The sequence below is a fragment of the Ruditapes philippinarum genome, unplaced genomic scaffold (genome assembly GCF_026571515.1).
Source record: "Ruditapes philippinarum isolate M1 unplaced genomic scaffold, ASM2657151v2 ctg334_1_1_1_1, whole genome shotgun sequence".
In the NCBI taxonomy this organism is placed as follows: Eukaryota; Metazoa; Mollusca; class Bivalvia; order Venerida; family Veneridae; genus Ruditapes; species Ruditapes philippinarum.
The window spans coordinates 109,673-126,547 of NW_026860936.1; the positions used below are offsets into that span (position 1 = coordinate 109,673).

Consider the following 16,875-nt stretch of genomic DNA (forward strand, 5'->3'; position numbering starts at 1 on the left):
TGTGGGTCAAAGGAATCTTAAGTTATTGGGCGGACAAGCTTTTTGAAGTCAAGGCCCCTGTGACCTTGACCTTTGACCTGGTGACCTCAAAATCAATTGGGGTCATCTACTAATCATGACTAACCTTCATGCCAAATATGACGACTGTAGGTCAAAGGAATCTTAAGTTATTGGGTGGACAAGAAAAAACCGCCGGACGGACGGACAAGCTGATTCCAGTATACCCCCCTTACAATTTTGTTGTGCGGGGGGGGGGGGGGGGGGGTATAATTATATTCCCAAGTCAACATGTCAGTAAATTAGAAACTGAGCTGCAATAATTAGTTTTAAGCATCTATAATCACAAAGTTATCAAGTTTTGGTAAGGATGGTGTTTTACTGAAATTTGATAGTTTATTTTGACTAGAGCTTTTCTTGACACTTGGCTTTTTAAATGGGTTTCCAATACGAATTTAATAACAAATGCATGGTATGACCTCCAAGGCTGTCAAAACCCTTCTGTACAATGCTACGTTGATTGTTACTGTGCCCACCAAGTTCACGTTTCTTAAATATATTCATGGAAGCTAATGTTGCTATAGAATTAGAACCTTTGATAGCACTCTCACTTCTGAAACGCTTCAACTTTTAAGCATTTTTCTCCGCTGCAGACGTAAATTTGAGGTATTTTGTTTGTTCTTGGTTCTCTGTGTCTTCACTATCACACGATCTTTTCTGGGATTTCCCAAGTGATCTTTTAGATAAAGCAGTATCACAGGAAGTACTGGGCTTCTCTGAATGCTCAGATTGTGTATTTTTAACAGGTGATGTGAACAAGTCTGGTGTCAAGTTCAAGTTAATATTCTGGCTGCCCTCAGGATGTTCTAATTTTGGTGTTAATGCACAACATGTCTGCATTTTCATACTCTCCAATTGCTCCCGAAATATTGCACATTGTTTTGTTAGGTCATTAATTTTCTTATTTTTCAACATATCAGTCTGTTGAATTTTCTCGTAATTTTCCTTCATTTGATGTTTTTCTAATTTCAGCTTCTCATATTCACTTTTCATCAATGTCACTTGCCTTGGCAAATGTTGGACGGCACTCCCAACTTCACCGGCACTGGAAATGATGTCATCTGCGTCAGATTCAGCGCCTTAAATAATGAGAACACGGTCTATTTTGTTTTTCATTTGACAAATAACTATAACAACAGAATTTTCTTAAAGCTTTATTTTTAGCATAAATTTAAGACTAAATTTATATTGGATTGGTCTACATTGGCACATTTTCCATCGCATTTACCATTTTTATAAATTGACATATTCAAGTTTTAAAAATATCAATTTCAATTGCTTTTGAAATAAAGTAAATCTTTTGAAATTTGCTTATTGTTATTAATTCCTATTTAACTTATTAACTTTTTTCTTAACATCAAAGACAATGCTAACATCGTTTAACGTCATTTGCTTAATGACATTAAAGCAACAGAGGTTTGGCAGTAAAAACAAGCCCATAGCAACAGAGGTTTGGCAGTAAATATAAGCCCATAGCAACTGAGGTCTGACAGTAAATGCATGCCTATAGCAACAGATGTTTGGCAGTAAATATAAACCCATAGCAACAGATGTTTGGCAGTAAATATAAGCCCATAGCAACAGAGGTTTGGCAGTAAACACAAGCCCATAGTAACAGAGGTTTGGCAGTAAATACAAGCCCATAGCAACACATGTTTGGCAGTAAATATAAGCCCATGGCAACAGAGGATTGGCAGTTAAAACAAGTCCATGGCAACAGAGGATTGGCAGTTAAAACAAGTCCATAGCAACAGAGGTTTGGCTGTAAATACAAGCCCATAGCAACATGTGTTTGGCAGTAAATATTGTTTGGCAGTAAATAAAAGCCCATAGCAACAGAGGATTGGCAGTTAAAACAAGTCCATAGGAACAGAGGTTTGGCAGTGCCAATGAGATAAAAATTGCCTTTTTTGTATTGATGGTTCTTATAAAGTTTTGTTGAAATCAATCCAGCAGTTGCAAAACAATAGCAATATTGCTCTATATGCATACAATATAAATAATCAAGGTCCATGTTCCTGTGATGAAGGGTCTGACCGGAACAAGGAAACAATATGCCCATCTCGTCTTGGTATTAATGGTCCCATAAAGTATTATTGAACTCCCAGTAATTGCAGAAAAATAGCACGGAAACGATTCTTGCTCTATATGCGTACCCCATAACTAATGAAAAGCCAAAACCCTTTGTTGAAGGGTCTGACCGGAACAAGTCGACAAAAAGCCCATCTCGTCTTGGTAATAATGGTTCCTATAAAGTTTCGTGCCAGCCAGTAGTTGCAGAGAAGTAGCACCGAAACGATTTTTGCTCCATATGCATACTGCATAACTAATCAAGAGCCATAACTCTGTGTTGAAGGGTCTGACCGATATGCGCATCTCCTCTTAGCGTTGAAGTTTCATTGAATTCCAGATTATTTGCAGAATGAAATTTGGGAGGATGAATGGATTGACAGACGAAAGGACAGACAGAGAACGCTAAAACAACATCCCCCTCCTAATTCCATAGCAACATAGATTGGGCAGTAAATACATGTATAAGCCAATTGCAAGAAAGCTGAATGAAACCCCAAAGCAAAAGAGGTTTACTAGTAAATACAAGCCCATAACAAGAGCTGTATCAGTGATCACATATGTTGTTTAATGATAGCCAATTGCATGTTGTAGCTTCTGTGAAGCAGAAGGCACAAAAATTAACATGGTAAAACACATTTTTTTTATCCAAGAGGCATAACTCTGCAAAATATGATCAATCAACAAGAAAGCCCGTGTATTATGCTAAGATCAATCCTGTAGTTTCATTGAAATTACATTAGTGGTACAAGAGGAGTAGTCTGGTTAAACTTTAACTAGGCAGTCAGTGTGACCTTGACCTGAGGTAGTCCAAAACTGTGCTCTGCACATCATCTACGTAATATAAATATTTCTGCCATTTCATACTATCAGTTTAAAAGAAATAGAGCGGCCACAAAATTTTGAAATTGATACAAAACGACTAAGTGTGACCTTGACCTAGACCTGAGGAAGGTCAAACCTATGCTCTGCACATCTTCTAATTATGATTAACATTTCTGCCAAGTAGTATCAATTTCTTAATACCGGTTCAAAAGATACAGACCAGACACAAAAACTCCAATCGGGCTATGTAAGTCTTTATAAATCAATTAATGCCCAGGTTGGGGTCAATTTTGATCTAAGGAAGTCAAAACTTGTGTTCTGCACACCGTCTTAATATAAGTAATATTCCTGCCAAAAAGTTTAAATTACTTTCTATTTGTTCAGAAGTTACAGAGCGGACAAAAATTTTTGATATTGAAACAAAATGACTGTGACCTAGATGTTGACCTGAGAAAGGTCAAACCTGCGCTCTGCACATTGTCTCATTATGGTTAACATTTCTTCCAAGTAGTTTGAATTTCCTTCCTCTGTTTCAAAAGATACAGACAAGACAGGAAAACTCCTATATAAGTCTATATAAATCAATTAATGCCTTGGGCAGGGCCAATTTTGATTGTATGAAGTCCAAACTTATGTTCTGCACACCGTCTCAATATAAGCAATAGTCCTCCCAAAAAGTTTTAATTTCTTTCTATCTCCTGCCAAAAAGTTTTAATTTCTTTCTATCTGTTCAAAAGATACCTAGCGGACAAAAAAAATTGATATTGAAACAAAATGACTGAGTGTGACCTTGACCTAAGAAAGGTCAAACCTGTCCTCTGCACATTGTCTCATTATGGTTAACATTTCTGCCAAGTAGTTTCAATTTCCTATAACCAGCTCAAAAAATACAGACGGGGACAAGAAAACCTGCTAACAGACAGATGGACGGACAGACAACCTGAGGTGCATAACAATATACGCAAAATTCTTTCGGGCGTATAATCAATAATAATAAAATCAAACCATCAAGCAGGACTTTAAGGCTCTGTAGTGATAGTGTCACTAATGACTGTTTGATTTTATGGTACTCCTGTCGTTCCAGATCAAAGGCTTTCTGTTGGCTCTCATAATACTTCAATGTCTTCAGATGAGCACTGACTTTAGTCTGTTCCTCTTTAAGCAGCTTAGACATTCTATCTCTAGCATTCTGTAGCTCCTCAATCCTTTCATCTTGTTTCCCCTTTTCCTTCACTATATCATTTTTTTCTTTTTCTCTTTTCCTAACCTGTTTTAAACATAATTTACTACATTAAGTTCACCATAAGTGATTTGATAAACATTCATTAATATGTTAAATATATAAAATATAATATGAAATGCACCACAGATTTTTTTTCCACACCTATGCCATAATTAACCTAATAAATGCACCATTATCTTTAAAAAAAAAAAGGCAAAAAAAACTAAAAAACAAAACAAGAACATGTTGGTTAAACACAAATGCCCCCTCAATAACAATATTTCAAACCATTCAATCAGTTAAGGATAGTCAGAGCATTTTGTAATTGTGAAAAATATTAGTTGGCAAGTCATTGCAAGTTATGATGATCCTTTCAAATATGAAAAATATCAGTAAAAAAATAAAGGCTGTTTCAGCAAATGTGTAGAAATCATTCAATCGGAGAGAGAATAGCATGCAAGTAATCTTCCAACTAGATATGAAAGACATCTGTCCATAAATAAAGGACATATGGGCAAAAATGAGGAATTTTTTTTTCTAGCACTGATGACCTTGACCCAACTAACCCCTAACTCAATCCAAAGGAAGAAGACCATGCAAGTTAACTAAAAAAAACATCAGTCAAAAAGTAAAGGCTGTATAAGCAAACATGTAGAAATCGCTTTTTCGCATCTTTGACCATGACACACTGACCCCTACACCTCAATCAAAAGGAAGAAAATCATGTAAGTTATCTTCCTATCAAATATGAAATTTCTGTCATTAAATAAAGACTGTATCGACAAAAGTGTAAAAATCTATTTTTAGCACTGGTGACCTGACCCAACCAACCCCTACCTTAATAATTGGAAGATTGCTCAGCAAGTTATTTCCTACCAAATATGAAAGACATCTGTCCATAAATAAAGGTTGTATGAGCAAAAGTTTAAAATCTATTCTTAGTACTGGTGAGCATGACCCAACTGACCCCTAACTCCATCCGAAGAAGAAAAAAAACCCCAGTTTTATGTTCTTACAAAATATAAGAGAATATAATATAAACTAGAAATGTGTCCATAGGACACGGGTGTCCCCACCGCGCCACTGTTCTGTCAATCTTATGACTCTAGGTCAAATATTTTTTGAAAACTAAAAATCTTTTACTTAGTAAAGGGCAAGAACTTTACATTTACTGAATAAATCCACAAGCAAACCCCAAGGTGCATAAGTACACATGCTGACCAACATTCTTGTAAACTTTCAGGCCTACAAGTGAAATACTTTTTGAGCTATGCATGAACAAGTTGAAAATTGCAAATTTATACTACTGTAAGTCAAGGGCAATAACTCTAACAAAACTGAAAAAAATCCAGATGAAAAGTCCTAGGTTCATAGCTTCACAGTGATGTGAATCATTATTTCTGTAATTTAGTGATGTTGCTCATTATTCCTGTAAAGTTGGTTGATTCTAACTCAAGCACTCAAGGAACAAATAACAACATAATGAAACAGTTTTTACTAAGTCAAGGGAAATAACTCCACAAATAATAGATAAATCCACAAGTGAAACCCCAGGTGCAAAACTAAATATGCTGGGCAACCTTTCCGTAAGGTTTCATATTTCTATGTCAAATCCTTTTTGAGTTACATGCGACACAATTTGAAAATTGCAAAATTTTACTATGTCAAGGGCAATAACTCTAAAAATACTAAAAATATCCAGACAAAAATACCCAGGTGCAAAACTACACATGCTGATCAACATTCCTGTAAAGTTTCATGACTCTCTGTCAAATCCTTTTTGAGTTACATGCAACACAATTTGAAAATTGCAAAATTTTACTAAGTCAAGGGCAATAACTCTAAAAATACTAAAAATATCCAGACAAAAATGCCCAGGCGCACAATTGCACATGCTGATCAACATTCCTGTAAAGTTTCATGACTCTAGGTCAAATACTTTTTGAGTTACATGCAACACAAGAGAATGGACGAACGGAAGGAGGGACGGACACACGGATGGACAAGGGTTAATCTAAATGCCCGCCACTAAAGTGGGGGCACAAAAAGTAAAAATCTGCGGGCACAAAAAGTAAAAACTGCAGGCAAAGGTCAAGATCACACATAGGGGTCAAAGTTCAGATAAAATATGAATTTGGACAATTTAGTAATCATTTATTGAGGGATTGAAACACAAATGGTCATTTTATGACTACTGGTGTGAAAAATGTAATTTAGGTTAATATATACAAGGTCAAGGTCACTAAAGATGATAAAATATAGAAATTTTGTCCAGAGCATATCTCCTCAATGTAAAGGTTAAGGTCACACTTAGAGGTCATTCAAAAATGCTTGTTTGATGTCAAATTTCTACATTCATCAGGGGATTTTAATGTACTTTGGCACAAATGTTCAAAATTGTGAGGCTTATTGCGCATATAATACAGGCCCCTACTACCAAAGTCAAGGTCATATTGAATGGTCAAAGATTGTGAACGGGGACCATTTAGTCATCAATTATTGATGGATTGTAACACAAATGATAACTACCATGACTACAAGTGTGATACATATAATTAAGGTTAATATTTGCAAGGTCAAGATCACTAGAGATGATAAATATCAAGATATTTTCAGGTGAGCATATCACCTATATGCATATCTATAATGCCCACATTTCTGTCAAAAGCTTTTGTGATGGGCATATATTGCGACAATGTTGCCCTTGTTTAGTTATGTATAAATACTATAAATGATTCTCAGTGCAAGTCCGTCTTACACATCTTGAAATATATAACACTATGTTTACCTATGTCTGGCTATCGCAACTATATAACAAGGGCAACATTGTCGCAATATACGCCTGTCACAGAAGCTTTTGACAGAGCGTATAGTAGATATGCTCTGGGCAATATCCGGAAAATACCTGGATATATTATCATCTCTAGTGATTTTTTTATCTGAACTTTGACCCCTTTGTGCCAAGTTATACTGAAATCCCTGTATGCCTGTAAAAGTTTTGCTCCGGACAATCATTTATGTGACCTTGAACTTTGACCTAGCTAGAGACGGTGGTAGTCTGTTCATGTGCGTGACACAATCTCTCATAGTGGTGAACATTTGTATGAGGTTTCATTAGAATCCCTATATATGTGTAGGAGATATGCTCTGGAAAAAATCTTTATATTGTATCATTTTTAGTGACCTTGACAATCATCTTTAGTGACCTTGACCCTGCATATATTAACCAAAATGACATGTTTCACACCAGTAGTCATGATAATGACCATTTGTGTTTCAATCCCCCAATAAATGATGACTAAATGGTCCCAATACACATTATTTTCATCTGAAATTTGACCTCTATGTGTGACCTTGACCTTGGCAGCAGGGACCTGAATTTTGCACACGGTACCCGCTTCACAACAGTGAACATTTGTGCCAAGTTATATTGAAATCTCTCTATGCAAATAGAAGTTTTGCTCTGGACAAAAGTTTTTTTTCTATGACCTCCAAATGTGACCTTGACCTTTTCCTAGAGACCTGGTTTATGCACATGACATGACTTCTCATAGTGGTGAACATTTGTATGACGTTTCATTAGAATCCCTCAATATGTGTAGGAGATATGCTCTGGACAAAATCTCTGTATTTCATCATCTTCAGTGACCTTGACAATCATCTTTAGTGACCTTGACCCTGCATATATTAACCCAAATTACATGTTTCACACAAGTAATTATGATAATAACCATTTGTGTTTAAATCCCTCAATAAATTATGACTAAATGGTCTCAATACTCATTTTCATGTTTTTATCTGAACTTTGGCCCTTATGTGTGACTTTGACCTTGGCAGCAGGGACCTAAATTTTGAAGCGACACTCTGCTTCACAATAGTGAACATTTGTGCTAAGTTATATTGAAATCCCTCTAAGCATGTAGAAGTTTTGCTCCGGACAAAGTTTTTTAATGACCTCTAAGTGTGACCTTGACCTAGAGGGCTGGTTCACACGCGTGACACAGCTTCTCATAATGGTTAACATTTCTAGACTATGAAGGTTCATAACAATTCCTTCATGGGTGTAGGAGATATGCTCCAGACAAAAATTGGATGCCGCCAGCCCACCAGGGAGGAAACTATAATACAAACCGTTTTTTAAACGGGCATATAAAAAGCTTAGATACTTGTGACCTCCAGTTTTCAAGTTCACTTATTTCAAACTAAATAATATTTACCTCCAACTTTAGTTTATCTAATTTTAAACTATTTAACATTTACCTCAAATATAAGTCTATATATCTCATTTTAAAAAATATAATCACATAATTATATAATTATGTGTTTCTTTTTTAAACAAAATAATATATTAATAATTTACCTCTAATTTAAGTCTGTCTATCTCATTTTGCAGCTTTCCATCATCTACAATACCATCATTATCTTCAGGTACATCAAAATATAATCTGTAAGTATATTATAGATACATGTATCATCAAATGACTTGAAACATTTATTACACATTATTATATGATCTAAAAATAGTTACAGCCTCATTTTTTCAAAACAGCTGTCAACATAACAAATCATATTCACTGGGTGTAGTATCATATTTACTGGCTGAAATGGATTTCCCAATCTAAAAATAGAATCATATTCAATAACCATACAGCAAAGACAATTAACTGTGCATACTTCACAAGATATTTACGCATTATAAGGTGAAGTATCATATTCACTAGCTAAATTTTCCATATTTAAAATAAAATCAGACTCATATTCATTGATCATATAGAACAGATTGTTAAAAATTGGAGCATTTGTTCTCTATGGCATATATCTTGATTCAAAAATCAATTTACTACACAATAATAAGTAAAAATTACCCCGCCATGATAAGTACATTGAAAAATTGTTTTTTAATATTAGGCTTTACTTTCATGTGTGTGTGTATTTTTACCTTAGACTGACCATATAATAAAACAATTATTGACTAATGATCCATTGAATTTGATGTGATAATAGATTTCACCGGCAAAATGTCATATTGAGCTTGGCTGTTGCTTCGGTCTCTAGGACATTTACTTGTTGATGTCACATCATATTCAATGGCTCACTAGTCAATAATTGTATAATATTGCACTTTTAAAATTCAACAAGAATTAGTAACAGAATTACCAACATCCCCCCCCCCCCCCCCCCCAAGGAAATTTTACATGAAACAAAAAATTGTGCTATTTCTAAAGATTGATGTATGGATCTGGACTTTCAGTGCAAAATTTGGATCAATGCTAGATCTGCACAATTGCCAGGAACAACTAGAACTATCGCTGAATGCGATTCATACCCCCACCAATGTCCTTGACAGAAGACGACTTGGAAAGGTGGTTAAGGGAATAACTTAAGTGGCACAAATACATAAAAAGAAATTATCTCTGGTGAAAAAAGACAACTTGTACAGGTAATAGTATAAATACATATTATCAAATCGTGTTCGAAACAGTTACAAATTACCTTTCATTTTCCCAATGAATAAACATTTTATTTATAAGTCAATTTTTGACCTTCAAGTGTGGCCTTGACCTTTATCTGGCACAAGGGTAAGATGGGTTTTGCACATCGTCCAGTTGGGGTGAACATTTGAGTAAAGTTTGAAGAAAATTCTTCCATTAGTATAGAAATTATAGAGTGGACACAACATATTGTCTAGTATTGATTGTATGCAAATTTGAAGACTTAAAAAGGGGCATAACTTTGTCAAAATGCAATACAGAGTAATGAAACTTGACCTGCATATCTTATTTGCAACACCTCATATATCTTTTAAGTTTCAAGCAAATACCAGTGCTAGTGTCAGAAATATTCAAGTACATGTTAAAATTTAAGAACATTTTTCTAAGTCAATTTTTGACCTTCACGTGTGACCTTGACCTTTAGCCAGCACAAAGGTAACATAGATTGTGCACATAACCTTGTTTAGGTGAACATTTGAGTAAAGTTCGAAGAAAATTCACCCATTAGTATAGGATTTATAGAGTGGACACGACATATTGTCTAGTATTAATTGTATGTAAATTTAAGGACTTAAAAGGGGCATAACTATGTCAAAATGCAATACATATTTATGAAACTTGACTGCATATCTTATTTGACACCTCATATATCTTTTAAGTTTCAAGCAAATACCAGTGCTAGTTTCAGAAATATTCAAGTACATGTTAAAATTTAAGAACATTTTCTAAGTCAATTTTTGACCTTCAAGTGTGACCTTGACCTTTAGCCGGCACAAAGGTGACATGGATTCTGCACATCCCCTTGTTGAGGTGAACATTTGAGTAAAGTTTGAAAAATTCTTCCATTAGTATAGGATTTATAGAGCGGACACAACATATTGTCTAATATTTTATTGTATGGAAATTTGAAAAAGGGGCATAACTTTGTTAAAATGCAATACACAGTTATGAAACTTGACAAACATATCTTAATTGTGACACTTGTATATTTCAAGTTTCAAGCAAATACCTTTTCTAGATTAAGAAATATTCAAATAGATGTTAAAATTTAAGAATATTTTCTAAGTCAATTTTTGACCTTCAAATGTGACCTTGACCTTGAGCCGGCAAAAGGTTAACATGGATTCTGCACATCCCCTTGTTGAGGTGAACATTTGAGCCAAGATTTAAGAAAATCTTTCAATTAGTGTAGGATTTACAGAGCGGACACGACATACTGTATATTTGATTGTTTGATATTTGACCTTCAATTGTGACCTTGACCTTGAGCTGACACATGGGCAACATGGGTTCTGCACATCCCCTTGATGAGGTGAACATTTGAGCCAAGTTTGAAGAAAATCCTTCAATTGGTATAGGAGTTATAGAGCGGACACGAAAAGAGAGATGGACCAACGGACGGACGGACTGACCGACCTACGCGACAAAGCGAATCCATTATAGCCCCTCCCACATTTTGTGGTGGGGGTATAATAAATTTATTAAAGAAATATAATGAAATAACTCCTATGCATGTGTCAACAGAAATAACATTTGTATACAAAATGTCATAAATACAAAATCAATACAGGATATGGTCTGTTACAGGGTATAGTTTGTGCCAAGTCATCAATCAAGGTATGTGGGCAATTCACCAATGACATTAATTTTATTTGCATGGGTCTGACTTGTCCAAGTTTTTTTAAAATCCCTTGATTGATGAAAAAGATATATAACGCACACAAAATATACCCTAGAACAGAGATTTAAGCACTCAAGTATGACTTTGACATTGAAGGTAGGAGTCTGGCTGTTGCATTTGACACATGGTCCTATTATTGTGAACATTCCTGCCAAGTAATTTCTCAAAGACCTTTGAACAATAAAAAGATTATGGACTGCACACAAAATATTCCCTATAAAAGATCATGTTAGACTTTGACCTTTAAGCCTGACATTGACCTTGGAGGAAAGGGTCCGGGTGCATGACACAACGTCTTATTATTGTCAATATTTATGCCAAAATCCCTTGATGGATGAGAAAGTTATGCACTGGAAACAAAATATACCTTTCAACAGACTATGTTTATCTTTGACCTCCAACTGTTACCTTGACCTTGGAGGTAGACAAGTCACAATTGGTTCTTGCTCATGACACATTGTCTTATTATTGAGAACATTTGTGCTAAATAATTTCAAAATCTCTTCAAGGATAAGGAAGTTGAGGACTAGACACAATATACACCCTCAAATAGACAATGTTAACTTTTAATCACCAAGTGTGACCTTGACCTCGGAGGTAGTGGTCCAGTTGTTGCGCATCACACATTGTCTTATTATAACAAACATTTGTGTCAGGTTATTTCAAATTCCTTTGATAAATGACGTAGTTATGAATGACATGAAAATGTGACCGACAGACGGAACCAGTATTTCTATATCCCCATTTTTTCTTCAGAAGGGCAACAATTAGCCAAATTTTAGCAATGTTTTGAGCTGTCCTCCACCTAATTGCAAGATATTTTATTGGCTAGATCTTGCCACACGGTCATAAAAGCATGAACCCCTCACTTTTTCTCTACATGCTCTAAGAAAATGATGCTTGCAGTATTATAAATTCGATATAAAGATTGCTGACATTATTAGTTATAAAGATTGTTGAAAGGTTATATGGCCCTATATAAATAGCTATTTTTAAATATAACTTGAGTCGTTAGGCAAACAGCCGTTTATTTACGGCCATATAACCAGTCAACAATCTTTTTAACTAATAATAACAAGAGCTGTCGGTAGGACAGCATGCTCGACTATTCTAAGTGCTTGATAGTAAAAGATCCTTGATAATGTTAAATTTTTTAAGTTCACAAAAGGGCTAATTTTTTTTTATAAATTCATGTTATAGGCCATAGAGAGAGTCTAATTATACAGAATTGGCTTGACTTATTATTCGGAAGGTAATGTCACAAGGGTTTTTTATTGAGTATTATAATACTAATGTAACCTATGAATACATAAATTTGACAGAAAAGGTACAAAGGCTAAAATGTTATTAAGATGTTTTATCAAGTAAATCACTGCTTTATTATTATGAATGCATAAAATTGTCCCAAAAAAGGCACAAACCCTTCAGTAGTTATTGAGATAACAGCTTACAAGCAAAACTTTACCATGAATTTCTAAGTTGAAAAAGGGGAGAAAAATCAGCCTAAATGCAAGATAGAATTATGGATCTTTGTCAGTGACCTACAATTATGACCCTAAATGCATATGTGAAGTTTTAAATAAATATCTTTAATAGTTATTGAGATATGTAAAACTTGCATGTAAACATTAACCAAGAGACTAAGTAGAAAAGGGGATTTGAATCAGCCTTAATGCAAGATAGAGTTATGGAACTTGGTCAGTGACATACAATTATGACCCTCTAATTATGACCCTAAGTGCATGTGTAAAGTTTCAAGTAAATATCTTTAAAGACCTTTAACCTTTAACCAAAATTTCTAAGTTAAAAAGGGGCAAATAATTCTGCAAATATTGCAGACAGAGTTATGCAATTTTGCAAACTGATGTACATTGTTACTATAAATAAGTATTTTAAATTTCAAATGAATATCTCAAGCAATAATTGAGATATTTGACTTTACAAAAAAACTTAAACCAAAATTTCTAAGTTCCAAAGGGGCATAATTCTGTCAATATTGTAGGCAGAGTTATCCAACTTGTCAATCTGATGTACCTTGTTACTATAAATAAGTATTGTAAGTGTCAATTGAATATCTCAAGCAATAATTAAGATATTTGACTTTACAAAAAAACTTTAACCAAAATTTCTAAGTTAAAAAGGGGCACAATTCTGTCAATATTGTAGGCAGAGTTATCCAACTTGTCAATCTGATGTACCTTGTTACTATAAATAAGTATTGTAAGTTTCAATTGAATATCTCAAGCAATAATTGAGATATTTGACTTTACAAAAAACTTTAACCAAAATTTCTAAGTTAAAAAGGGGCATAATTCTGTCAATATTGTAGGCAGAGTTATCCAACTTGTCAATCTGATGTACCTTATTACTATAAATAAGTATTGTAAGTTTCAATTGAATATCTCAAGCAATAATTGAGATATTTGACTTTACAAAAAACTTTAAACAAAATTTCTAAGTTAAAAAGGGGCATAATTCTGTCAATATTATAGGCAGAGTTATCCAACTTGTCAATCTGATGTACCTTGTTACTATAAATAAGTATTGTAAGTTTCAATTGAATATCTCAAGTAATAATTGAGATATTTGACTTTACAAAAAACTTAAACCAACGCAGACGCTGATGCCGACGCCGGGGCAACTACAATAGCTCTCATATTCTTCGAATAGTCAAGCTAAAAACTGATATTACAAATTTATCATCATTCAAACATCAGACATTTTTTTACATTGATGAAATGACAAAAGCTATGAAAAGATTGCATTTGGTGAAGCAGAGAGGTGGAGAACAATAGATGGTAAAGCAATTAATGAGGCACTCATTGTGAGGTTGGTGTGGCACTTAGTGTACACCATCCGTTATCACCAGAGCCTTGACAAAGCATCAGCAGTATGGTATACCCAGGAGGATGCATGGCAGACACAGACAATGGGTGATGACAGCAGCTCAAAATTGATTCTTGATTATCCAGGTGGTTCGCAACAGCAATGCAGATGGTGCATAGTATGATAGAAAGTCAAAAGAGGGTAATCTGCAATCAAGAAGACCCTGTATAAGAATTCCATTCACTCATCATGACCTCCAGCTTTAGGCTCGTTTGGACTGGGCAAGGGAGCATGTTAGATGGACCAGACAAATCTGGAGACATGTTGTCTCTTTACTGATGAGTCTAGGTTTTGCCCTGACTTTACTGACAGACATGCCAGAGTCTGGAGAACACCTGGGCAAAGGTTTCAAGCTTGAAATTTTGCTAAGCATGAATGCTATGGTGTGGGTCAGTTATGGTGTGGAGAATCAGCTGGGATGGACTGACTGACCTTGTTGTGCTAAATGAAGGTACAAAGAAGGGTCAGCAATTTACCTGTGTTAGAAACCTTATAGGGGCACAAGGTGTATCATTGCAGTTGTCTTTAGCAATGGGTCACAAAAATGCTTCTGAGTCTGAACTAAACATAAATGAGGTTGTCAAAATTTAGAAAACAAGTTCTGTATCCAAAAATCTTAGCTATAGGGGTTTCTCCTTCTTCTTTAACACATAACTAATGCAAAGTCAGTAAAAACAATTTTAAATTTGTTCTTCAATTAAACTAATTAAACATGAAGTTGACATTGAAAATCTATTGTATGAAAGTTATAAAATCCTTGCCGAAATATTGACAATAAAACATTTGGTATTTATTTGTACAACTTATTTGTACAACAAAATTCAGACAAAATTTACAACCAAAACAATATTTACCAACCATCAAAATTACAACACGATTTCTGTCACCACTGAATTACCCTATTTTTTTATCAATCACCACTCGGAGATTACCATATCCATTACTAACAGATATGTCACCACTAAATTACCATATCCGTTACTAACAAATCTGTCACCACTAAATTACCAAATCTGTCACTTATAGATCTGTCACCACCAAATTACCATATCCATTACTAACATATGTGTCAGCACTAAATTACCATATCCATTACTAACAGATCTGTCACCACTAAATTACCATATCCATATCTGTCACCACTAAATTAGCATATCAGTTACTAACAGATCTGTTACCACTAAATTACCATATCCATTACTAACAGATGTGTCAGCACTAAATTACCATATCCATTACTAACAGATGTGTCAGCACTAAATTACCATATCCATTACTAACAGATGTGTCAGCACTAAATTACCATATCCATTACTAACAGATGTGTCAGCACTAAATTACCATATCCATTACTAACAGATGTGTCAGCACTAAATTACCATATTCATTACTAACAGATGTGTCAGCACTAAATTACCATATCCGTTACTAACAGATGTGTCAGCACTAAATTACCATATCCGTTACTAACAGATGTGTCAGCACCAGAGCTGCATTACTGGTACTGGTACTGCAGTACATACTGCAGCGATTTTGCAAGTACTGGTACTGATACTGAATTACTCTTCCAAAATTTTGCTACTACTGGTACAGGTATTGCATTACTGTCTTAAAATGTGGTACTGCTACTGCATTACTATGCAGTACTTTTGGTTTTGATAAAAATAGCATCAATTTTTCTCATAAAATAAAGCTGTAAATTACATTATTTTATTTTTGTAAAAAAGGAAGTTATCAAATCTATAGATAATTTGCTGCAATATTCCTTAAATGTTAACATAGTATTCATCATAAAAAAAGCACCAAAGACTTTAAGTAAAAATTAAATTGAGATAAACATGTAGACTCAATAACTCTTTACCGTAAAATATCCTTATTAAAATCTTTTATTACTTTGTATTTACTAGTAAAAGAGTAAAATAATCACTAATGAATTGCTTCTATTCAAAATAATCCTATTTCAAGTGATATTATCAGCACCATAAAAAGTTGTTATTTACATGTACTTTGGTATAAATTGAGGCGTGAAAGGCAACAAAAGACTGTTGTGTTTTAAATAAAAGATGATTGCATTGTATTACAGTTGACTGGTTACTAAACAATAAGACATGAATATATGTTGTAAATATTGTTTGTAAAAAGTATGTTAAAACTATAAAGTTGTAAAAATGTTATGTTAACTTTAAAGTAAATTATGATTTTATTTCTTTGCTGAATAATATTTGCAATTATTTGTTTGACACTGTATTTATTCAAACTTTGATGAATATATAGAAGTAATGGTACTGGTACTTAATTACTTCACTAAAAAAAGTACTGGTACTGCAGTACCAAGCTAAAATCTAGTACTGGTACTGGTAATGGTACTGCATAATTTGCCAAGTACTGGTACTTAAGTACTATACCCTTATTACTGATGCAGCTCTGGTCAGCACTAAATTACTTTATTCATTACTAACAGATCTGTCACCACTAAATTACCATATCCATTATTGTTAGATGTGTCCGCACCAAATTACCATATCACTTACATACATATCTGTCAGCACTTAAATTACCATATCCATTACAAATAGATCTGTCACCACTAAAGTACCATATTCATTACTGTTGGTTTATACAAAATTTATTTTAGTTCGATT

General features: G+C 34.2%; 1 protein-coding gene across 1 annotated transcript in view; it reads right to left on the minus strand.

Annotated features, from left to right (window-relative positions):
* Positions 1-235: 235 nt before the first annotated feature.
* Positions 236-16,875, minus strand: part of LOC132713965 (E3 ubiquitin-protein ligase TRAIP-like) — a 35,475-nt gene continuing 18,835 nt past the window's right edge. The window contains exons 8-10 of the mRNA XM_060696705.1: positions 8,535-8,619; positions 3,958-4,219; positions 236-1,136 (exon numbers count right to left, since the gene is read on the minus strand). Of these exons, the coding sequence (XP_060552688.1) occupies positions 628-1,136; positions 3,958-4,219; positions 8,535-8,619 (856 nt within the window). The 3' untranslated portion in view covers positions 236-627. The remainder of the gene's footprint in view (positions 1,137-3,957; positions 4,220-8,534; positions 8,620-16,875) is intronic.